Here is a 25,520-nt window from a genome sequence, read left to right as displayed (position 1 = left end):
TTCCTGCGGGGTTTGGGGTCCCGGCTGACCCCGTCGGGGATGGGGAGCTGCAGTTCTGGGCGGTTCAGACGCTCTGTTTATGACTGAAAGAGCTGCCAAAAGAAAAAAAAAAATCTGGGGAAAAAAAAAAAGATCCCGTTCTCATCCGTTCTCATTCTCCACGAGGAAGCGGGCGAGAAGGATCGGGAGGAGTTCGATTCCTGTCGCTGTCGGGCAGCCCCGGCCCCCGGCGCAGCTCTGAGCGGGGCCGCAGCCCGGGCTTGTGGGGAGTAGCGGGGCTGCCGGCTCTGCGCCTTCTGGAAAGTTCACGTCGCCAGAGAGACGTCACGGGGCTAAAAAGAGAAAGTAACGCCGGGTTTGTGCCGTACTCTGCTGGCGATGCGTGCGATGGAAGCTAGGCAAGAGGTGGAAGAGAGCTGCAAATGAGTGTCGGCTGCAGGGAGTGTTGCCCAGTGAGGGCAGCTGGGGTTCTGTTGGCCCCGACTTTCCCCAGCTGGAGGAGCAGTGAATCAGCACTTGCCCTGTGCAGGCTCCTGTAGCGCACGTCCATGAGTGCGGTGTGTGCATGGCACTGGGTTCGCACAATCACAGAACGGGTTGGAAGGGACCTCAAGGACCACGAATTTCCAACTCCCCTGCCACAAACAGGGCCACCAACCTCCACATTTAATACTAGACCATGCTGCCCAGGGCCCCATCCAAACTTGAACACCTCCAGGGATGGGCACAGTGTTCTGTAAGGCTCTTTAGAATTTGCAGCTGTAGAATAGGGTGAAGAAAAATGTGAGCGTTGTGGCATTGTCTGGTAAATGTGAGTAGACACAGCTGTCCTGTGACTGAGCGTTAAGGTGTCTGAGGGCACTGGGCAAGTGGGTAGAGTGGCTTGGGGATTTATTTGGCTGTGATGTTTCTTTGTGGCTTCCTTCTGCAGCCAAACCCCTGAAAACTCATTAAGAGGAGCCATGCTGCCCATGGTCCCTGGTGTCAGGTGGAGCCCAAAGTGAGCAGGCGTAGTGTGGGCGAAGTGCCGGCAGCTGGAGATGGGCTCCTCGCTGCTGGAGCTCTGCAGGGACTGCTGGGATCACGTGGGCTGCAGAGCAGATAAATGCTCCCCGTGTTGTGCGTGGGATGGGCTTGTCCTGTTACTTCATCGCGCACCTGGAAAAGCCAACTGTGTGTGTGTCTGCTGAGGGCTTCGTGTCAAAATACAGAGTTCTGTTGACCAACTTGTCTCCCTGAGCGTGTTGGCTGCTGTGTGTGACACCAGTCAGGCAGTGTGAGGGGATGTGGTCAGCAGGGCTGACCCTGGGCTGGCACGACTGTGCTGAGCAAAGCATCCACAGGGCTGTTCTGGGAGCTGTACTGCTTTTCTTCCTAGGCAAAACCTGCTGCTGTTGCACCCATCCTCGGTTTGTGCTGTGAGCAGCAGAGAAAAATACTGATCAGGCTGCATCTGTGCGTGCGTTGAAGACTGTAGTTTACATCTTCAGTGCAGTATCATCTAATTTAGATCTGGTTGAAGGATGGCAGTGCTAAAACATTACCATGCCACGCTTAGTAATTGTAGCAGGCTTTGCCTGCCACCTTGGGAACTGTGCTTCCTAAATACACTCCTGGGAATTTGCCCCTTTAGCTGGTACACATGGGGCCAATTATGACACAATTAAGCTATTTTGGAGCTGATACTCATTTCTGGGAGAGTTTCACTAACCCACGAAGGAGTGAACTATCTGCTTAGCGCTCCTCCTGTGCAGTGACCAGCTTGTTTGCTTTAAAACATTTTTCTTTGACACAGTCTCTTGTTTTTAATTTGGTTTTGTTCTCTGGCTTTCAACATCTAAGTAATCATTGCTGTGATACAAACTGCAGATAGCTTGTTTCATGCAACGTATGTGTTACAACTTTCTGGGGATTGACTGCACGGAGCTGTGTCCACGGTTGGTTATTTATGATTGTGCTGAGGTTTGTGGCAGCTCTAGCTCTGTGCTACTGGCACGTCCCACGTGTAACCCCACGCCAGACGTGCTGCATGGTCCGAAGTGCACCACGTTTCTTTCCAGTCCAAGTGGAGAGGGCAGACAGTGTGTGTGTAGTGGAAAGTTTGAGCTACAGCAAACTTAGCAAAAACATTCTGCTGCTGTTTGCCTTTGTCCTCGCCCTGTGGCAGCAGGGTGGGTGGTCATGTGCCTGCAGTGTGCAGGAGGAGCAGAGGGATGTGCAGTGCAGGAGGGAGCTGGGAGCTGCTCTGCCTCTGTTTGCATCTCTGCCAGTGAGGGCTGGGCTGGCTTCCCTTCTTATGGGGAAGGCACAAGAAAGAGCAGAGTTATGGTGTCAAGTTGTTCATTACTAAAGTGGCCAACTGCTGTGATGTGTGCAGGGCTGCTGGTTTCCTGTTTTATTTTTGCTGTTTGGTATCACTGCAAAGAGGTGCCCAAATTCCCCTTTGGTCTGGTTGTGGTGCCTTGTAGGCAGGAGGCCGCAGGCTGCTGGCTCCCTGCTATGTCTGCAGCCGTAGGGAACACTGGAAAACACCATCAGCGTGGCTGTTGTGAGCTGGGCTAACTGCAGGGCTGCTCTGTGGATGTACAGTGTGCAGCAGCTGCCACCCCTTGGCTGTGTCTGTGCAGCTGCCTGGCAGTGCTCACGCTTCTGCACCTCCTGCTCTGCCTCAGGGCTGGGGAGAAATGCCCAGGGGAAGTGGGCTTGTTGGAGTTGTGATTTACCTTTCTAATGCAAACTTAAAACAAACAAACAAAACCCAACAAACACACAAAGAAAACAAAACAAAGACAAAAGCATACAGCACATGAACAGGCTGTCACAGGGTGGATGAGTAAGGATTTACACACAGGGTGTTACATTTTCTGATGGTTGTGCCCATGCAGTCTGTAGAAGGCCTTGTGTATGTGTGTGACCCTCATAGCGCACTGGAGCAGCAGTTCCCAGCGGACAGGCAGGTGGTGAGGGTCCTTCTGTGCCTCTTCCATGAGCCTGTGGTGCTGGGCTGCTTCTCCACAAGTCTGCCTGGGAAAGTTGGAATCTCAGCAGACCCAAGAAGTGCTCAGCCACACGTATTTCCTGGTGCATTCCTCAGCTCAGTTGGTGGCGTGCAGTTTCTGTAGGGCAGTGCAGAAGAGGACAGGTTGTGGAGAGCTCTGGTACATCCTGGTCTGAAAGCATTCAGTTTTAGTGCAGCACAGATGCAGGGTCAAACCTTGCTGTAACGCGGCCTTTATGCACTCAGATAGAAAGAGTCTAATTGAAGAAGATTGTTTCATGCTATTGTGGTGGTGCTTTCTGCATAACTCCTGCTTTCCTGAGCTGCTGCTGCTACAGGGAGTACGAAGCGCGGTTGGAGCGATACAGCGAGCGAATATGGACGTGCAAGAGCACAGGAAGCAGCCAGCTGACACACAAAGAGGCCTGGGAGGAGGAGCAGGAAGTTGCTGAGCTGTGAGTACCCGTGCAAAGCTGGTGTGTGGCTGTGTGTGGGCACTGGGGCAAGTCAGGGGATGTGCAGGGAGATGTGGGTGCTGGATTGGGAGGTGGCTGCCTTCCTGCTGCCTGGCAGTAGGTCTGGGGCTTCTGGAGTCAAAAGCAAAATCTGAATTTGATGCTGCTGCTAAAACAGGACAATAAGGTACTTTGCTGTAGCTTGGTGTTACTGAACTCAAATAGCTCAGTGTATGGTGTTTGGTGTGTTTTAAAGCTCCCTGAGTAATGGGAATTCTTCATAGTGAGAGGAAAAAAAATCCTGATGTAAAAATAGAGCAAGATGCTGTTGGAGCGTTTCATATCAGTGAGATCCACAGCTGTAATTATTTTTGACACATCTGTGGTGGAATTGGTCGTTCAGCTGTTTTGGAGTAAGCGTTTGGTCGTCCGTTCTACTTGAAATGATAGAGAACAAAGGGAGAACAGCAAGAACAATTACTTTGTTCAGACCAGCAGCGTTCCTCCTTGCTCATGTGTCCCCAGTGTGCCCTTCTAGTGCTCAGCATAGCCCTGAGTCTTTGGTCGAGATCCAGCATGACCCTAGAGCCACAAGGGAATTGTCTGTGAAGGTACTTGCCCATGGCTGAAGTCACATCTGTAGTTTGGTACTCATGAAATAAACTGTATGAATAATGCCAGACAAAGGGCATGTTTCTTTGTTCTGCAAATGGATGACTTAAATTTATGACTTTTTTACCTGGATTTAAACAGGGCGGATAGTGGTACCGCCAAGGCAGGAAAACTTCTGTGTCTCTTGGTGAAGAGTGCAAATTGCTGATTGGTTGGTGGAGGAGTTGATAGCTTCACGAGGAGAAATTCCCCATAATTTAAGGTTTAAACACATTCTTAAAGGCAACAAATAGGAAGCCTATTTCCTGCTGGTCCTTATTTCAGTGGAGCTTGAAGTGCTGCTGTCGCCTTCCTCACCTGTGTTTGCCCTCAAGAGGAGGGCATGCAGCTGGCAAACATTGTGTTCTGTTGGGCGGTAAGGTTGGATTGGCTGGGCACTTGGGAGGAAAAAAAAAAAAAAGAAACAAAATGTAACTGAAAGGTTTGTCAGTAACTCCTAGCTGTAGTATCTCTAAATGTTGGCAGAAAAAAGGATTTGATGAAATTTTGTATGTCTCTGAAATGGATCTAAAAGCTGTTTAGTGGCTGCTGACAGGAGAAAACCAAGATTATTTAGTTTGCTAAGGGGATCAATCTGTTGGTGGCAGTTGCAGAACAGCAAACAGCAGAGGAAGCTAAAAGGGTTTTGGAAAAAGTGGAGCATTTTGTGCCTTCTTGCAGTAACATGACACAGATCTGATTTTTTGCAACTCAGGGAGCTTTATACAATGCACTCCTCAGTACCCTATCAATTGATGGACTTGACCGGTTCAAAAATAAGTGAACTTGTAACAATTTTTTTCTCTTTTTTTGAAAAAGTTGTAAAATTTTGACATGATGAAACACAGAATGTTTTCCTGTGCAAAGATGAGATTGTGTGAGCCTGCCTTTGCTTTCTTTGCTGTGTTTGGAGTGCGTAGGTCCAGAGTTTAGGAAGAAGGAAGCTCTAAATGTTTACCAGCATCATCTTATGGTTTGTTGGAGGCAACAGTCTTGAACAGGTCCCAGAATAATGACAAGATTTTGGTGTATATTTAACATCAGTTCAGGAGGCAATAATTACCAGCAGGAAAGGGTTTACTAGCAGTGCTGCTCTTCCCAGGATCCCTTTCAGCATTCCTTCTGGGAAGGACAAGTACAATTAGTGTTGTCATGCCAATTAACACTTCATGGGCTGGTTACAGAGGGCAGCGTGTGAAAAAACTATCTCTGCATTCCAGTGTGGCTTCTGCATGGAACATTGTGCTGGCTGTGACTGCTGCTGGAATTGTGAAATGGGAGACTGCTTTGCATTTTGGCTTTTATTCCCTGAATAATGAAAGCTTCTTATGCCCTTGCTCAGCTTGAAGGAGGAGTTCCCCATCTGGTATGAGAAACCGGTGCTGGAAATAGTTCACCACAACACAGTATCTTTGGAAAAGTTGGTGGATGCAGCTTGGGTGGAGATCATGACCAAATTTGCAGTGGGAGAGGAGTGTGATCTTGAGGTACGGATGTGTTTTCTATTTGATCCCTTGCTTTTGCATGGAGCTGATCTGAGATATCTAAAGGCAGGAGTGGGTAAGGATAGATCAGTCACTTACATTATCAGAAAGATGGTGAGAATTTCTTTTCTGTGGAAGCCCGGTGACAGCACCTGCTCTCAAATGCAAAACAGTTCTATAAACAGAAGTGTATGGATGCACCACACTGATGTCATGAGAAAAAGGACTGACTTCTGTGTGTGTGGGGGGAAAATGAGGATACCTTTGTAATGCAGCTGAAGTATGTGATGCTCTATGTGTATATATTTAAATATATACAAAAATTCATATTTGTTTTAATTAGAAGTGGTTACAGTTTATAATCTGTTGTGATTTCATATAACATAACATGTTCCCAGAAGTGGCAGTCTTAAACTGTATAGATTGACGTCAACAGCTTGAATGTATTTAGCGATGTTCTAATAATTAGAAAAAACCCTCCAAAACAAGGATTGATTGGGAAAAACTCAGGCTTATTTAAAATAGGGAAAATCATGAAAAACAGTTTTTTGCTAACAATCTGTTTAGGATGTATTCTCTCTTTTGGAGCTACCAAAGTAACTCCTTCCTTAGACTGAGAAAGCAGCATTGTGAAATGCTGGAGAAACTTGTGGGTTGGCAGTTCTTGTTCTTAAGAATTTGTACAAAGTGTCCTGATAGGAGTAGGAGGGGAAATCTTGCAGTTGTTTCATGACAGAAATGATGAGCTTCTCTCAGTCAGGCATCCATTAAGTGTTTTGCCAAACCACGGTTTACAAGCCCATTTATTTATTGTGAGTTGTTTGTCTTTTCAGTGGGGTGACTTTTTTCTTTTCATAGCATTAGAACTCATTCACAGGTCTTGCTCAAGTTTAGTTTTTGTTGATAATCTGATGCAGGTTGGTAAGGAGAAAATGCTGCCTGTGAAAGTTGTGAAAACACATCCCCTGGAGAAAGTTGATGAAGAGGCCTCTGAAAAGAAATCTGAAGGAGCCTGTGATTCCCCATCCAGTGATAAAGAGAATTCCAGCCAGGCAGCCCAGGACAATCAGAAGGAGTCTATCTTGAAGGAGGAAGACAACAGGAAGGAAAGTATGAGTAAGTAGTAAAACAGCGTGCCAGTAGGTAACAGCTTGTGTAACCATGGTCCTGAAATTGTCTCTGTTAGTGGTGGCATCAGTGCTGTTGGCTTGCTTATTTGAAAATGGAAACCATTCTGTATTTCAAAGATGCAGTACAGAATGCTACATAGGTTTGAAAACATAACACGTGTACTGAACAGTGTGAGGGGAACTCAGGAAAAGTTGATGCAGAATCATAAAATTCTGCTGCCATGTGTCTGTTCCGTCCTTTGAAAAACCATCTCTGTCATTCCGTGATCAGAGGTGAGTTCTCGTTTTCTTTCTGCTATCAGACAAGCTCTTTTTTCATGTCCCCATTTGACATAAAAGCAAACATTTTATTGGTTTTTCCCCACTCCAGTTTTCAAACGATGAACCAAAATTCTTGCAGAAATGTACATACTAAACTCTTTTCTAAGGGTTCAAGATAAGGTGTGCTTTGAAGTATTGTTCCCTGATCTTGTATCTGTTTCTCCTTGCTGTGAATAAAGCAGTGGATGTCCAAATCCTGACTGAAAGAAAAGGAGCAAACAAAACCAGCAAAATAGTTTAATCTCCTGTATAACTTTTTAAAAATGGAATTCTAATACTCTTTAACAGATATGGAAGTGTTTGTTAACCCAAGCCAAGAAAATCCGTAGCATATTAACAGTCTGGATAAGCTGAATTTTAAAGGCACAGAGATGCAGTAAGATCCTTCCTTGTTGTAAGTAGTCAGTCCAGCATCTAAGAAAAGTGTACAGCCTCCTCTGGTACAGAGTAGAGGGACTTGAAGGCAGCCCAGCAAGCTAATCTGCGGAATCAGGAGCAGAATACAAGTTGTTCCAAGCTCTCTTCCTGGGCTTAATAATTGTCAACTGTTTCTGATTTGTACTGGAAAAAGTTACAAACTGTTTTGATTTACAGCGGTTTTTTTGGGCTGAGTTCTTTCATAAAGACCACTGTGATAATTTGCTCAGTGGTGTGTGGTGCTCCAGCCAGCTCCAAGTCAGCTGCAATCCTCTGGAGGCCAGCAGTGTTACTGTGCAGCATGGCACGTCTCGGGGGGGAGGGGGGAACGTGGCAGGAGCAGGGATCCCTGCACCTTTCTCAGGCCATGGCTCATGTTGTTTGACCTGCCTATAGTTGCCTCCTTGTAAACTAGGGCTGTCCTTCCATTTCTGTAGAAGATAAACCCTGCCAGCTATCTCATAACGTAATCACTAGAAGCAGTGAGTGCTCCAACTCTTCTTGTATGTAGGCCTTCACTAAAAGGGTATGTAATGCTATGCTTTTGTGTCCCAGGTGTAACAGAACATCGTTCATAGGTGTAAACTCATTCCAAAATATGTATTCCAGAGTCTGTTACAATGATGTTGTAATTTTACAGCATACTTTTACAGAAGTAATGAAGACCCCACTCCTGCAGTGTGCCCTTGATTGCAGCTGCAGGAGGCAGCACATAACCTCTATAGGACACCTAGCCACTTCTGCTTACTTCGTGCTTACTCCCACTTTTTCTTTCTTGTGTTACATATTTGAACCACTGCTGATGTGTGTGGAGGTCATTGAACAAGAGTGAGTGCTGAGACTTTGCATAACTGCCTGATGTGGGACTGTGTCTTTCTGTGAGCTCAGCAGGGGGCACAGTTAACCCAAGTGTTTCACTGATATCAAACTTGCAGATTCTGTTGAAAGACAGCTTTGGTTTCTTTGGCTGGGAGATTGTTGTGCTTCAGAAGTTGGGGAAAAAAAAATACAGCTGGATACAGGAATTATTGTCAGATGTGCAGTGTAAAGTAGCTTTGTGTCTTTAGTTGCTTAGGGAGTGAAATCTGGGAAGTCTGCAGAAGTGAAAGGCTAGCTTTTCCTGAACGTGGATGATGAGCTACAGAAGGCAAGTTCTGCGACCTGAGCTGCACATAGAGCTAATACTGCTTTGGAAAATCTAAATTTCCTGATGAATAGGAGACAACAGTGTGTGTGTGTTTTGTAAGGTTCCAGGAGTGTGGTTGATGTAAGCTTTGTTACAGTACAATGCATCAAAAAACGTACCTAAGGTATGCATTTTATAAAAATAACTTTAGGAAGGAATGCGTAGTGATTTATTGCCATCTTCTGTTGGATTTCCAGCTGCTATTTGATGAGCTTCAATACAGTTATGCCTATTTCTAGAATGTAGATATTAAATCATAGGAGAGGCCGCTTGCAGGCCTATTGCAGAGGGGAATGGTGTATGTGGTCAAGTCCTTCAAAGTCAGAGCCAGGACTGAGCAGTGCCATGTTAACTGTAAGCATAAGTCTATCATGTGTGCTACACATCTGCAGCAGAAATAGCATTCAGGCAGTTAAAACGCTGAGCCAGATTTCTAAAAGCAGATCCTTTACAGAACTCGAAGTGTCTTATGTGCAGCTTCCATTGTGCTGCTGAGTGAAAAAACATGATTCAGTGTTTGTTAACGTAGCAAGACTTCTAATACAAACGTGGAACAACAGCAGATCGAAGTCAGCTTGTGGGGAGTTGATTGGTCGCTTTTCATGCATACTATTAAAAAATTCAGGGTTGTTTTTTTTTTTTTTTGTTTAGTCAAAACCTCTGTGAAGAGCAGCACTTGAAACAGAACTGTATGCTGCGTTATCTGGAGTACATGGCTGAGGCAGAAAGTGACTACATGTTTACATGGGCAGTGCAGGCAGCCCCTGGCATCTGTGATCTGTTACCTTGCCAAATCTCCTGATTTTTGGAGGAGATGGGTGGCAGAAATTGGTTGTGATATACATAAGCTGAAGTTTATGTATACTCTGCTGAAGTTTAAATGCTGTAGGACTTAATATGCGACAGTGATATACAAATATACAAATTGAAAAATCTGACTTATATCTAGCATCTTGTAACTTGTGTTCTATCTATACTTAGTAGGCAATTAGTAGGCTTGCCTTAGTGCTTTCATTGAGTCATAGCCACAAGTGTGAAAAACATCTGGGGATTGCTTTCTTCAATAAGCTTGGGATTTTGTCTTGAGTGATGAAATGTGTAACCTGAATATAGAAACAATAGACTTAGTGTCAGCTGGCAAGGAGATGTGATTCCTTTGTGTTCTTTCAATTACTTCTCTCCTGAGAATGATTTAGGAAAGTTGTACGAATATACTTAAAATCCACAGCTAAACTAGCTCACATGCACAGTAGCACATAACTGGAATTCACTTAATGGCCAGGAAAGTGACTTTAATTTGAAGTCAGTAATTCCTGCAGTAGAATTATGCCGTAGAATTATTTAAAATATCATATGACAGAGCCAGTTGGCTAAGCAGCAGCCTGCTAAGCAGGTTGCCAGTTAGATCATAAAACCTATTGTTAATTTGTAAACTTCATACAATTTTTCTGCCTCTTCAAAAGTAGTTGCGGCTTGGCTTCCTGAAGGAGGTGAGTTTAAGTAGTGCTAGTGGTCCTTTATGCTCCTTGAAAACAGGCGTGATCACTGATTTCACACCTATTTTGGGATTTCCCTTTCTGCCTCTGTCTTCAGAATGTTTCTGAAAACTAATTTGGGGAATTTTAACCAAACACTGTGAGGGTGGTGTGAAGGTGCACAGCTCCAGTTAACATTTGAGTTCTTTAACTTCTTAAAAGTCTAATACTGAGATACTTAGTGTCTTATCTTGGTTTATCAGATGATCGAGCACGTAGGTCTCCTCGGAAACTTCCTACTTCTTTGAAAAAGGAAGAAAGAAAGTGGGTTCCACCAAAATTCCTGCCCCACAAATATGATGTCAAGCTGAAAAACGAAGACAAGGTGAGATGACTGCTTGAATCCTTTCTGTTACAACATGAGCATGGAAGCTCAGTTTAATAATCTAGGATAGTCTATATAGCATGACATAGTACTTCCTGATGGAGTTGAGTTAGAAGCAAGATGCCTGCAGTTACCAGCAGGGCTGACTAGTCTCACTGTTCCTATACGTAGTTTGGTTTGTGCATGGAGACGCCTGACAATCCCCTGGTACTACACAGAGGAGCTGAGTCAGTGCTTCCCTGGCTTTAGAGACACTGTTGTTTCCTGACTAACTTTGGTCAGGCTGTGAATGAAACATGGTGAGGGCTGGGGTGCTGATAGTTGCGAGCAGGAGCAGCTGCTTTTGTTCTAACAGAACCTCGTTGAGCATCACAGGTAACTGCATTTGTGGAAGCTCTGCGTAGCTGTGTCACTGCTGCATGCTTTTTGTCATCTGTTTGCCATTTTGATGGAGGCGGCACTGATCTCAGCTTAATGAGTACTGTTTGCAGAGTTACTCCTCTGATATCAAGACAAAATAAACACTAACATGTAGAAGCTTCTAGGTTAGTAGCAAGCATGTGTGAGGAAAGGTCAGAGACTTCCATAGTTGCCAAGTAAAGCAGTGGGCTTTGACAAGAAGCCCAACATAAGCTAATACTTCTAAAGATTTTTTGGCTAACTGAGTCTCCTACTCATCTCTATTATGCATCTCAGTTCTGTTTCTGAGTCTTTGTATAATAGTTTGTGGACATGAAGCAGTGTACCAGCCCATGCTCCTTTTAGCCATGTGATAACATCTAGGCACATTATAGATAGATGAATGCTAACAGGATGTTTGTTTATCTCCAAGATCATCAGCAACGTGCCAGCAGATAGCTTGGTCCGTACGGAGCGTCCTCCCAACAAGGAGATCCTGAGGTACTTCATCCGGCACAACGCGCTGCGGGCTGGCATTGGTGAGAATGCGCCGTGGGTGGTGGAGGATGAGTTGGTGAAGAAATATTCTCTCCCCAGTAAATTTAGTGACTTCTTGCTTGACCCGCATAAGGTAAGAGTTCCTAAAAGTGTCTCCTTTGGAAGGTGGGGAGTGGATAATAAAACCAGTTTTTAGCTTGCTGGTTTGGTTCTGATACTTCTGAGCTTAAATTTAAGAGACCTACAGAGCAGGAAGCCCTGCTCTTTTCATCTGTAACATCTGCATGGGGTGACACACTTTAATTGTCTGAAGCAGTGGTCCACATAAAGAATTTGAGTAGTTCTGTACTCTAACTTGACTCTTCTTAACCTTTTCAGTTATGCTTCTGGTATGGGGAAAAAACACCATCTTCCATGTGATTTGCAGAGGCCCCTAGCTTTGTGGTTAAGGATGGCACTTCCTGCAGTGTTTCCCACTCGGCATGGAGATTGAATTTTAAACCAAGAAATGGTTGGAGAACTTTTTAATCCTGTGTTCTGGCAAAATAGCTGTTGTATAACTGACAGTTTAATACACAGTGTAAGTTGTGGATCCATTAACTTGTAGTTATGATAACTTGTTAACACTGGATGCCTTCAACAGAGAAGTCAACACAATTTTTCTTGAATGAATTATGTTTGGATAAGCAGATTCAGCTTCAGTGCCATCTTTAGTAAAAAAAAAAAGTCTCTAAACCGCTAATGAGGACTCTTAAATTGGAATAGTAAGGCCTGCAAGAGTGAGCATGTAGAGACCAGAAAATCTGATTTTTTTTTTTTTGACAATCTTGATTGCATGTGTGTACTCTTTTTACCTAAGCCTGTTCTTATGAGTACCTTCTTAGAAGCTTCCATCTTTATCTATGATTACTACTGCAGAATTTTTATTACTACATGATTTGACTTTTCAGCTGCTATTTTCTGGTCATTTTATCCATAACCTAAATGTTGTCATATTCTTATATGTGTGTGATATTTGATTTTTCACTTATTGAAATGGCTTTCTGAATTCCTGAAACTGAATTGAGATGCTGAAATCAGTTTCTGACTCTGGGTTAAACTGTTCTATGCTGAAGATGTGCTGTCAGGTGGGTTATTTCAATAGCTTAAAAACAAACATATTCTATTACATGAATTCAGAATTGAATCTTTCCTCACTTTCATTTGTGACCTCATCCTTAAAGTGCAAATGTGGATCGTGAAACTTCCAGGCAGTTCAGAGGCAGGTCTCTGAATTGCTGTTAGCCATCACATCTGTGCTCTATCAGTTCTTACTTTTACTTTATGAGGTCAAGACTGGACCCTACAGGAAAGACCCTAAGAAATCTTGAAGTGAAACAGCTTCTGAAATTCACTGTTTGAGTAGAAACAGTGATTTTTATGTAGTGGAGTGGAAAGTGGAAAGCATTTAAAAATCTTTTCTTGTGTGTGTAGTATGTTGTTTTATGAAGTTAACATTTAACTTTCTGGAATGAGCTGCTAATCTCATAATCAACCTACTGACTGCTGTGCATTGTAATGGAAGCTATTGCAGAAGCCTTTGTTACCTTCAGGTACTGTGTGCTACTTGCCCGTGGGGAAAAAAATATGTAAAAGTTATCTAGATCCTTCATATACCTTCCAGTGTGTACAATCAATGAATATACAGGTGATATAGTTGTACAATTGTACAGTCAATGAACATACATATGATAGTATATCCAGGAGTTTGGCTGATGGAATTATTATACTAGAGTAGGAAAGAAGGACACTCACCCTACCCTGGACTTGCGTGATAGGCTCCAGTGGAGCGGATCTCCAGAGAGATCCTTCCCCACTGGCAGTCAGCTCTTAAGTGGCTCTGGGAGAGGTGCAGCCAGGCTCCACCCCTTCCTGCAGCACAGCAGAATTGCCTTCACCTGTGCTCCTCTGGCTGACTCACTACTCGCCTCAGGTAATCAATCAGAGGTTCAGGCTGTGATTCAACAGCCCCCAAAACAGTATTAATATAAAATCACTTTCTTTTAATCTTAGTATATGACTCTCAATCCCTCAACCAAGAGGAAGAGCTCTGGATCGCCTGACAGAAAACCTTCCAAGAAATCCAAAACTGATGGATCATCTTTGAGTCAGCCACTGAGCCCTACCTTGTGGTGTCACGTACATTTGGAGAAATCTATTATTGGCTCCCCACTGAAGATGAAAAACTCTAAGATCTCAAAGTGCCCTAAAGAGGAATTGGAAGAGATGATGAAAATCATGTCGCCTGGTAAACTTGATTCTGACTTTCACATTCCAAAGAGGAACCGACTGGGAAAGGGCAGCAACAAATCCTTGGACAAAAAGCAGAGAGGCAAAAGGGTTTTAAATGGGCAGAAAACATCTGGGAAATCAAAGTCTCCTGGGAAAGGCTTGAAGACCCCTAAGATGAAAATGAAACAAATGACGCTCCTGGACATGGCTAAAGGTACTACTAAGGTGTCCAGGACTCCCAGGAGCTCTGGAGGCACCCCTCGGTCTTCCAGCAAACCCCAGAAGCTGCCTCCTGCAGCACTGCATCTAATTGCCTACTACAAAGAAAACAAAGATCGTGAAGACAAAAAAAGTGCGCTCTCCTGCATCATCTCCAAAACAGCCAGGCTGCTCTCAAACGAGGATCGCGCCCGTCTCCCTGAGGATTTACGAGGACTGGTACAGAAGCGCTATGAGCTTCTAGAGCACAGGAAGAAGTTGGCCACCATGACAGAGGAGCAGCGGAAGGAGTATCTGAAGAAGAAAAGGGAAAAGCTGAAAGAGAAACTGAAGGAGAGAGCGAAAGAGCGTAAGGAGAAGGAGATGAAGGAAAAACTGGAAAAAAACAAAAGATTTGAGGACCAAGATCTCAAGGGGAAGAACTTGCCCACATTTAAACTGGTTGATACTCCAGAAGGGCTTCCTAATACGCTCTTTGGGGATGTTGCCATGGTGGTGGAATTCCTGAGCTGTTACTCAGGATTACTGATGCCAGATGCTCAGTATCCCATTACAGCAGTCTCCTTGATGGAAGCGCTCTGTGCAGAAAAGGGAGGCTTCCTTTACTTGAACCGGGTACTTGTCATTCTTCTGCAGACCCTGCTGCAGGATGAAATTGCTGAAGATTATGCTGAGCTCGGGATGAAGCTCTCTGAAATACCACTTACGTTGCATTCTGCATCTGAGTTGGTCCGCCTGTGCTTACGCAAGTCGGATGTACAGGAGGAAAGTGAGGTCTCAGATAATGTGGATGAAAGCAAGGATTCGGCGACTTTTGAAGATAATGAAGTACAAGATGAGTTTTTGGAGAAGCTGGAGACGTCGGAGTTCTTTGAGTTGACTCCTGAAGAGAAATTACAGATACTCGGGGCACTCTGCCACCGGATCCTGATGACCTACTCGGTGCAGGATCACGTAGAGGCCAAGCAGCAGGCCTCAGCTGAGCTGTGGAAGGAGCGGCTCGCTATCCTGAAGGAGGAGAACGACAAGAAGAGAGCAGAAAAACAGAAGCGGAAAGAAATGGTGGCCAAGAACAAGGAGAATGGGAAAGATGAAAATACAGTGGGGAGAAATGAGAAGAAAAAAAATGAGATTGTGAAAATTGAGCACCGGGTAGAATTAGAAGCTGATGATATGATCAGTGCTGTGAAAAGCAGACGCCTTCTTGCTATCCAAGCCAAGAAAGAAAGGGAGCAACAAGAAAGGCAAATGAGAGGTAAGAAAAATAAAGGAGAATTTCTGTGTTGGGGGTGGGGTGTAAGGCAGAGTAAGTTGATGGCAAAATTGACAGTCTTTCCAAAAACTTTATCTGCCTTTAGGGGATTTGCTTACAGGAAAAAGGAAAGATATAAATATTCTTACTTACAGGTTGGGGAAAGCTTTAGGTGTTTGTATGGTGGCTCAAAATCTGGAGTGTTAAAAGGTGATAACTGGTTTTACTTTTGTCTGTGAGCATCTTTTAAACAATACTTTCTAATTCTGACAGACAGGAAAGCTGGAAAACAGAAAAACTGTTTGGAGGACAGGAGAGGGGGGAGAAAAAAAAAAACAGTGTCCAAACAGCTGTGGTTCTCTGATCTTCTGACTGCACAGGGAGGTTTCCTGGCTAATGGCTAGCTCCTGCAGATGCTCCACATGTGTTGTCGGATTGATGCTAGCAGAGCTCTCAGAGAAGGCTGTGGGCAACAAACTTTTGTTCATGGTTTCTCACCTTAAAGAAGTTGTAATGGAGTTGTATAAATACAGACTGTCTCCTTAAGACACTATAAATCATCAGTTACAGCACCGAACTTAAGATGCCTCTATTAGCTTTTTGCTAAGGAGTATGGAATATAAAGAGCAAAACACTGCATTGTGCTTTTGGGTTTGTTTGGTGTTCTTTTGGTTGTTTTTTTGTAAACATGGGCAGATGGAAGTGGACAGCATAACCCCACCTGGGTTATTTCCTTTGTGAAATAGTTGAGGGATGAGGATCTTGCATGGAGTCTGGTTTATGTGACCTTAGCTGGAGTCTGGGAATATTTGTTCTAGGAGATCAAGGATAGGTAAATTATATGGAATATCCCAGGGCTCTGAAGGGATGCTGGACACAAGCATACCTTGAACTGAAAGTAATTAAACCTTTTAGATCTTCTGGTAAGGGATGCAAGTGTTACAAGTCTCACTAGAATCAATCCTCAATCTCAGTGTCAATTAAAAACTGATAACTGTTCACTTGATGCTCAGAGGGTGTTTGGTTGATGCTTGTTCACAGGTGTCACGCCTTGTGCTGCTTCCCCTGCAGATTGGTTTCTGTTTGACCAGGATTCTCTCACTGAATACAGTACTGAAACATCTCACTGATCTGGCTTAGATCTCTTACTCACAGCTCGTAGACATTCTGAATATTGTTGTGTTTTTTTGCTTTTTTTCTCTTGTGCTGTGAGCTATGATTTTTACCACACCCATAATCTCTGGGTTTTCTGTATTTATATATATATGTATTTCATATAGTTAACCTCTTACTGACTGATTTTACTTTGGTTTTCCTATGGAGCATCTGGAACACTGTCTCACTAATGCAGAAAAACAAAGTATCAGGTATCAAATATACTGCAGCTGGAAGGCTGCTTGGCCCTGGATCTTGTTGTGTTCCAGTTGTTTCATGGCAAATTTATGACTATTACTACAAAATGAAGCAATCCAGACTCTACTGCTGCTCGAGCTGCTTCATGTTGTTTTCACTTGGATAGTTTACGCTAGTTAGATGTGAAGGAAAAACAGTACTGTTCTGAAGAAGATAAGAGTGTGTGCTGGGGTAGCCTGATTCATTCCTCTGGAGTCCAGAAGAAAAACAAGCTCTCTCTGCCAGAGAAGGATACAGCCTTTTGTCGTGGTTTGACTTCATACTACTTCATTTCCATCAGCAAATCCAACATTTCAGTCATCCAGTACTACATTTACCTCCTCAGTGGTTGCTAGCAGACATAAAGGTACCCTCATAGTAGCAGAGTTCTTGGTTAGTGCTGATGGTGCAGTAGTTGGGGTGCAGGGTTAGTGGTGCTGAGCCAATCTGACCAGGGCTTCAGACTTTGGGAGGTTGTGTCATTGGAGCATGCGAAAAACAGAGCTTAGTTCCCACTGTGGTTATCATCTCAGCATGCTCCTTCCTTCATCACAGGCTTTCTGTGGCTTTTGCATCCTGTCAGTTGCATTTACTTTTAATAATATGTCTTGGGGAAGTAAAGCAGTTGCAGACAAAACACCTGAGTGGATGAGCAGGTGGATGAGTGTGCACGTGTGTTGCAGCCCGAGGTGTCCTTGTTGCTGTTTGAGTCACATCTGTAGAGCTGCAAGCTCTAACTGCTTGAAAGTTAAGCCTATGAAGATTGCAACCAGTACTACTAAGACAGTCTCAGCTTTAACAGAAAAGAAAATAACAGGAGGACTCTCATGCTGCAGTTGGTGTGGTGCTGGTATGTTATTACATAAAAGCTGGTCAGTTGAGTTGGTGTAATAAATGGCGGGGTGTGTTTTTCAGCACATCTCATTAATCTGTTAGGATTGGTTACAGTGGCAGGACTTCAGAGACCAAGCACATACTTACCAATCAACTGTTACCAAAGCTATTTTAATACAGAAAATGGCTGCAAGAGAGTAGGTAGCAGCCCTGGGAAAGTTCTAGCAAGAAATTGGCTTTCTCTTTGAGTGAGCAGTTAGCATGCAACCTCTGCATGTTAGCCTTTGCCTGCTCCACAGCTCACCCCTTCCATATGCTCTCATTCCATCTGCTTCAAACTCTTTACAGCAAAGATAAGTCTTCATTATTTGGTTCTTTTTATATAAGGCTAAAAGCCTTCAAATTTTCTCAATGCAAAAGAATATTTCCCACAATCTTGTGTTTGTTTTAACATTTCTCCACAGGGTGGCATATCTGGGAAAGAACAAAATGTTAAGACTTACTCATGGCTGCGAGATGCTTGTGTCTAGAGGAGGCTTCTGTTGTGCTGCATCTGTTTGCTCAGTATGTGGACTTGTAGGAACACCATTCTTCATAGCTGCAGATGTGGAGATGCAGGTGCCCATTGGCCATGCTCACCTCTATCATGTTCTTGCTGCTCTGCTCTCAGCCTTAGAGCTGACTAGAACAGAATTCCTTGTTCTATGTTGTGCTGTAGTTAAAGAAAGATCTTTTATTCTGTTATGTGGAATTGCATAGCAATAGTTATATAGTAATAGTCAGCTTTGTTGACTTATAAGGAACAATAATGAGGAATGTTTTCTCCAGTCTATTCTTATCCAAACTTCTTGATAAATTTTTTTCTATAGTGGTGGGTGGAAGATGATGTGAAGGGTGGATGGCTAAAGCAGTCTTAACCAAAGTTACCAATAAATGATTTTTTTTTCCTACCTGACCAAGTGGAATGAAGGATGATACTCGTATGTATGTGTGTGTATATATATATGTGTGTGTGTATATACATATATGCATATATGTACGTATATACGTATATATGCATATATGTGTGTGTGTATATATATGCAATAAAAGAAAGCTGACTCTTCTACACACTAATTCCAACAGTGAGAATGGAGAAGGAAGCAGAGGAAGAAAGAATCCGGAAGCATAAAGCTGCAGCTGAGAAGATGTTCCAGGATGGGATTGCCAAAGCCAAGCTTGTGATGCGCAGAACCCCAGTTGGCACTGACCGCAATCACAACAGGTAGGAAAGGAAATGACCCCGTGCTGCTGGCTCTCCTCCCTCCCATAGGAGCCTTAGCAGATAACAGCTTCCAAGAAGTGGTTGATGCGGAGGGTACTCTGTCTGCACTGAAGTTTGGAGGAGAGCAGAAATAGTTTGTGTGTATAGAATGTGGTAGTTTTCACTGATTTATGTAGTTGGCCTTCTGGAGGTCACAGCCCACTAGTCAGCAGAGCTTCAAGTGCTCCCATCAGTGCTCAGGAGTCCAATTATTGTCTTCTCCCTCTTTGTTTCACAGGAGTGCTCTCAGAATGAATTTTAATAAGAGCTTTTCCAGTTTCTCAACTAAATGTATAGATGCATCCAGATTTTGATTCTGAGAACAGATATTCCCTCACATGCAAGTAAAGATTTGAGTGTGACAGACACCAAACAGGTAACAGTGGCTACTAATGTGTGTGTGTGTGTGCCTTGCCCTGCAGGTATTGGCTGTTCTCGGATGAGGTCCCTGGCTTGTTCATTGAGAAAGGTTGGGTACATGACAGTATAGACTACAGATTCATCCTTCCTCATCAGAAAAAAGAAGAAGCCAGAAAAGACTACAGCTTAGGAGGTATGATCAGCCAGCCACTCTGTGGTTCTTTCCTCTGTTGGTGTCTGACTGTTAGGATGGATTTATGAACTTAAGGGAGAATTGGCCAGTCTTTGTGGGAGTCCTCTGATCTCAACCTGCTGTACACCCAGGGCAACCCTTACATGGGAGAGTTTGTTCATTATGGTCTCCCTGCTGCGGATTTTGAGATTGCAGTGTAGCACATAAGCACCATGCGATATGATCATCTCTCTTAAAAGCAGTCAGTATCAGCTACAGAGTAACTGCTTTGCTTTAGTTTGTACCTGTTTATTTGCCACATGCCAAACTTCTTGGCAAGCTAAGCTCCATCAATGACAAAACTCCTGCTTGCCACAGAGGACAAACATGCTGCTTTTGCTCTGTGCCTGGGAAGCTCATGGAATAGATATTCCTGTGCCTGACCCATCAGGTTGCTTTCTGTCATGAACTAGCAGTATTAGTGGAAAAAGGAGGGGCAACTGATGCCCTCTACTTGGATATCTGCAAAGTCTTTGGCATAGTCACACAACATCCTTATCTGTAAAAGGGAAAGATACGGATTTGAAAGGGTGGATTAGGAAGTGGTTAGGTGTGGTAGGTTCTGGTCAGCAGCTCTGTGTCCAGCTGGAGGCCAGTCATGAGTGATATTCATGCTCCTCAGTATGTTTATCAATGATGTAAGGAATGGGATTGAGTGTATCCTCAGCAAGTTTACAAACACCACCAACCTCAATGGTGTAATTGACACAATAGAGTAATTAAGGTTGGAAAAGTCCTCTAAGACCATCTAGTCTGACCGTGGTATCGATGATATCAACCTATCATCACCATGCCACAAAGCCCCATCCCTCAGTGCCATATTTCTGCAGTTTTTGGAAGCTCCACCGCCTCCCTGGGTAGCCTGTTCCAGTGCATTTCCTCTCTCTTTTGAAGAAGAAATTATTCCTAGTATCCAGTCTCAGTGTCCTGTGGTGTGCCAGAAGGCTATAATTTCTTGTCCTACTGCTGTTACCTGGGAGCGGAGGCCCTTGTCATACCTGTCAGGATGCTGTTGGCCTTCTTGGCCGCCTGGGCAAGGTGTTCATGTTGGCTGCTTCATGTTCAGCCTGCTATTGACTAATACATTTAGATCCTTTTCCTCTATACATCTTTCCAGTCACTCTGCCCAAAGCCTGTAGCATTGCATGGGACCGAAGTGCTGGAACCTGTACTTGGTCTTATTGAAGCTCATCACATTGACCTTAGCTGTCTATAAAGATATTAATCAGATCCGGCCCCAGTGCTGATTCCTGGGGAGCTCCACTGATGACTGGCTCTGGGCTTAGTCCTGCAGCGGAGTTTTACTCAGCGAAGTGTGCACCTGTCCCAGCAACAGGCTGCAGCTTCCCCAGCAAAATGCTGTGGGAGACACCATCAAAAGCTTTACTAAATTCTGAGTAGTCTGTGCTGACAGCCTTTCTCTCATCTACCAGGCTGTAGAACAAAGTCAGGCTGGTTGGGCAGGACCTGCCCGAACTGGCTGGGCCCGATCTCTGGTTTTTCTGCATGTCCCTCATGATAATACTCAAGGCAGTGTGCTCTCTGACCTTCCCTGATACCAAGATCAGGCTGTAGTTCCTCAGACAGTTCTGAGAAATTGGCTCACCTGGACCAAATGAGGTTCAACAAGGAAAAGTGCACGGTGCTGTACCATGGCAATGCCAGGTATGTGTTCAGACTGGGGGAAGAACTCCTTGAGAGCAGCCCTGCAGAGAAGGACTTGGGGTTCTGGAGGAGGGAAAGCTGAGCTGAGCCAGCAGCGTGCAGCCCAGAAAGCCGCCAGCAGCCTGGGCTGCATCAGCAGAGGGGTGGCAGCGGGCAGGGAGGGGACTGTCCCCGTCTGCTCTGCCCTCGTGAGGCCCCACCTGGAGTCCTGCGCCCAGGCCTGGGGCCCCCAGCACAAGAAAGACGTGGGGCTGTTGGAGCGGGTCCAGAGGAGGGCACGAGGGTGCTCAGAGGGCTGGAGCACCTCTGCTGTGGAGCCGGGCTGAGGGAGCTGTGGGTGTTCTGCCTGGAGAAGAGAGGAGAGCTCACTGCAGCCTTCCAGTATAAAGGGAATTTGTACTTAGGGGAAAGGTCTGACTTTATACGTGGTCTGACAGTGATAAAACAAGGGGGAGTGGCTTTAAATTAAAAGATGGGAGATCTACGTTAGATGTGAGGAAGAAATTGTTTACCCAGAGGTGGTGAGGCCCTGGCTCTCCGCCTAGAGCTGCAGGCTCTCCGCCTAGAGCTGCAGGCTCTCCGCCTAGAGCTGCAGGCTCTCCGCCTAGAGCTGCAGGCTCTCCGCCTAGAGCTGCAGGCTCTCCATCTCTGGAGGTACTCAAGCCGTGGATGTGGCTCTGGGCAGCTTGAGCTGGTAGGGGACAACCAGACCATGGCAGGGATTGGGACTGGATACGTTCTAAGGTTCCTTCCATGCCATTCTACGGTTCTGTGAAATGGTTGAAATGCTTTTCTTAATTTAATGTATGTGCTTTATAATGCAATAATATTTTCTTAAAGAATTGTTCATCTTTGTGCTTCTGTAAATGCAAGTACTGTGGGCTTTAGCAAAGTAACTGTGGATTGCTTTTCTCTACCAAATGCACTGTTGGTACAGGTGTTGATTGGAAATACTTAACTGCAGGTAGGTTAGTTCTTACAAAATAAAGTATGTCTGAGAAGAAGCATGAATAAGAATTTGAGCTTGTGCTTTTCTTTTCCAGACAAGCGGAAGAGCACAGCCGCCGATGGCAGAATGAGTGCGCTTCACAGGTCTGCATGTGCTGCAGACCTCCCTGCAGAGACCACTGCGCCCAAGCAGGGACAGAACTTATGGTAATATGTGCTTTATAGCTGCAAAATACTCAAAGCGTAGAGGTCAAGGAAACTGTATGGAGAAGTCACTTAATAGGTCCTACTATGTACCCAGTCCTCTTCCAGTATTTAACTGCTGAATTAGTTTATAGGCCTGCCAGACCTCTGATAGTACTAGCAGCGAACAGTGAATGGCAGCTGATCCAAGGGACTGTAGAAACATTCTGTTTAATCAAACTTAAAGCCAATCTAAATTAACACTCCTTTGTTGTGTCAATTTTATGTATTTTATAATCAGGAGAATTGTTATTTGAAAAGATTTGCTGTGTTTTTTGTTAATTCTATTTTCAGTATTGGCAAGTTGTATTTTTGAACAAGAATCTGGGGGAGCAGTGACTTATCTGATTGTCTAGGCTTTTGCTCATGGCTCATCTTAACAGGCTTGAACTGTGGCTCATGGAGTCCTTCAGCACATGAAATAGCTGTTATACAGCTGTGCATATTGCTATCTTTGGAGCCATGCGTATAGGCTGCTTGTTCTTGTATCATGTAAGATGTGCAGAGCAGTCCCCCAGCTCCTTCTTTCTTACTAGGTTTCATAGCAAGCTGGGAGTCTGCGTTTCTTCTCCTATAACACCACTATGTGGAATTGTTTTTTGTTGCTACTGATGATTATTACAGCTTAGCAAAATATTCTTACATGTGGACAGCCAGTTATTCCTTTAATACTTCCTAATGTCAAGCAGTAGCCACCAACATCTTCAAAATGAATCAATCACATGTAAGCAGTCCATCTTTGAGCATGTTTGACCTGCTCCATTGACTGGTTCTATCAGTGTCTTTAATCTTCAGAGAAAGTCGATGTCAAGTGTTGCATTGAATGGAAAGGAGAAGTTAGCATTGTCCCCATGACAGAAGAAAAAATGACTCCAGCTATACCTACCAAATTACTTGTGAAGGACTTTGTTTATCCATAACCCTGAAAAGTAACTCACAAAGTACTGACACCTGCTGCTCCTTTGTAAGCAGTGTCTTTTTTCCCCAGAGTTTTCTCCTGCTGAGAAGTAGAATTACTCCATCTTCACAAAATATCACTAGTTTGTGATTTGAGCTCCAAAGTGTAGTTCCACTGCTGCTGCAAGTCAGAAATCCTTTACCAAAGGTGTTCCTCCTCTCCCATCAAGAACTGTTGGGGAGACTGACATTTGTGGACATCTTCGTAATTTGCTTCCCTTTCCTTTCGTTGTTAGAGGGTTGTAGGAAATAGCAAAGATTCCCCTGCGTACCTTCACTCTGTCTAGTATTGCAGTGGGAGATCTCTACCTCATTTCCTGTCTAGATCATTGCACATCTTGTTATGTGGCCAAAATTCAGGAAATAAGTTATTCTTAGAGCATGGGTGCTAAACAAGAGGTTGTAGACTGTATGATTTGCAAGAAAGTTCTCTCAGCTCTTCCTTAACTGCCTCTTACTATTATATAGCAGAGATGGAAATACATGTTCCAGTAGAAGGACAAACTATGAAAGAAAAGCCATAGCTTAAGCTACTAGTGCACATTGCTATGAATTCAAGGTAATATAGAGTCAGATTAGATAAGTTGTGTAATACAGAACCCCTGTAAGTTGTCATTCTAGGCTGAGTTTGAAAAAGCACAGCATTTCAGACAGCACTGCTGAATTTCTCAATCAGATTGGCAATTTTTGCTGAAGTACTGAGAGGATCGGAGTTGTTACAAGGCTTAAAAGTGCTTCGTGGAGTCAGGAGAAGCAGCTTCAGGAACCAGGTGTTCTCTAGCCTCAGGGCAGAATTATATTCTACTTTTGAAGAGCAGCTTTGTAAGAAGTGACAAGAATACTGAATCTCAGCATACTGTGGTGTTTAAAAAAGAACAAAGTAATTAAGAATCTTACTTTAAAAAAAAAAAAAATCTTAAATTGGCAGCCAGAAACCTAAAATGCTTTCAAAGACTTTCAAAGAGATCATGAAATCATAGAAACATGAAGGTTGGGACAAATTCCAACCCACCCAACCATGCCCACAGTCACTCAGTGCCACATCTCCACAGTTCAAGAGCACCTCCAGCAGTGGTGACTCCATCACCTCTCTGGGCAGCTGTGCCAACGCATCGCCTCTCTTCTGGAGAAGAAATTATTCCTGGTATCCAACCTGAATGTCCCCTGGTGCAACTGGCCTTTCTATACCCAGGCAGATCAATTCTTCCTCCCAGCTTGGTGTCATTTGAGAACTTCCTGAGGGTGCACTCAATCCTCTCCTCCAGATCATCACCAAAGATATTAAACATATCTGGTTCCAGTACCAATCCCTGGGGAGCACCCCGGTGATGGCCGCTGGCTGGATGGACCTCCATTCAGCACTATGCTCAGAGCCTGGCCCTCCAGCTGTTTTACCCAGCAGACTGCACATCTGTCTCAACCACGGGTCAGATGTGAGACTAAAGGCTTTACTAAATTCTGGGTAGGTTATGTCCAGCCATACCCTCATCCACCAGGTACGTGGATCACCTGTTCGTAGAAGGATTGTTTAGCTTCCGTGCTAGGTAATGCCTCCTACCTTTAGGAAAGAAAGTTTTTAGGAAAGTAGGGGGGGGGAAAAAACAGCAGCAGTAAGGAAACATTTTCAATATGGTTCATATCAGGATGAGGAATTTATTAAAAGTAAGAAGGCACACCTAATAACTGTGGTTGAGTCTAATGAGGGAAATGAAAAGGAGCATAAACTTGAAGTACAGACCACGGACAAAACAATTCTTCTCAGTCAGGAGCAAGATCTGTTGTTACAGGGCCTGGCAGGAGCTGGAGTGCCTTAGGTTGAGAAGGAAGCTTTTCTCACGAGAGAATAATTGGCTGGGAAGCAAATTACAGAAATAGTGTTATGTGTCCGAGTTGAGCAGGGTAGTGAGTTATGTTAGTGGAGAATGGAGAAGTCTCTTTAAAGTGCATTTTATTTTGATGCAGAAACAAGGGACCAAAAAATTAAACTAGGAAATGGCAGATGTTGTTGTTGTTTAAAATAGAGAGGAAAGTACTGCTTCAGATCTGCTGATATCCCCCAACTCACTGCTACTAGCTGCTGTGGATCTTCTCGTTTGTGCCTGTGCAGCAGTTGGAGAAACCATTGAAAGAGGAGCTTGTTGATGAATACTAAGCACAGGCATTCTTGTCCTGGCACTCAAGAAGGTTATCAAAGAGCAAATGCCCTGCTGGGGCAGGTTTAAGAAATGTCTCTGTGTGCCTGCTCTGCTCTTTCGCCACTCAGAAATAAGATGCGGGCTAGGTGTACTTTTTTTTTTTGTATGACTCTTATGCTATATAATGTCTCTGATTTCTGTCCTATCTGATGTATGCTAGGAAGGACTGCTAAGAATCATACCATTTGCAGTTGGTAGCAAGCGATGAAAATGAATGGTCTGAACCAGATTTACACCTTCATGCCCTTCA

The 25,520-nt window shown here is 44.2% G+C and overlaps 1 protein-coding gene across 1 annotated transcript; it reads left to right on the top strand.

Annotated features, from left to right (window-relative positions):
- The first annotated feature begins 27 nt into the window (after positions 1–27).
- On the top strand, positions 28–22,760 carry BAZ1B (bromodomain adjacent to zinc finger domain 1B). Its single transcript, XM_010721852.3, has 9 exons — positions 28–3,453; positions 5,447–5,591; positions 6,506–6,704; positions 10,381–10,502; positions 11,335–11,532; positions 13,452–15,144; positions 18,493–18,631; positions 19,093–19,223; positions 21,971–22,760. The coding sequence occupies exons 2-9, from the start codon at positions 5,553–5,555 to the stop codon at positions 22,084–22,086; spliced, it is 2,637 nt and encodes an 878-aa protein (XP_010720154.2). The 5' UTR covers positions 28–3,453; positions 5,447–5,552; the 3' UTR covers positions 22,087–22,760.
- Positions 22,761–25,520: the final 2,760 nt, after the last annotated feature.

This window comes from Meleagris gallopavo, chromosome 21 (genome assembly GCF_000146605.3).
Source record: "Meleagris gallopavo isolate NT-WF06-2002-E0010 breed Aviagen turkey brand Nicholas breeding stock chromosome 21, Turkey_5.1, whole genome shotgun sequence".
Lineage (NCBI taxonomy): Eukaryota > Metazoa > Chordata > Aves > Galliformes > Phasianidae > Meleagris > Meleagris gallopavo.
This window is presented reverse-complemented; position numbering and strand designations above follow the sequence as displayed.

Coding starts and splice junctions, on each gene's coding strand:
- BAZ1B (XM_010721852.3), top strand. CDS start 5,553: ATGACCAAATTTGCAGTGGGAGAGGAGTGTGATCTTGAG. Junction 15,145..18,492: donor ACAAGAAAGGCAAATGAGAG/GTAAGAAAAATA, acceptor TAATTCCAACAG/TGAGAATGGAGAAGGAAGCA. Junction 18,632..19,092: donor ACTGACCGCAATCACAACAG/GTAGGAAAGGAA, acceptor CTTGCCCTGCAG/GTATTGGCTGTTCTCGGATG.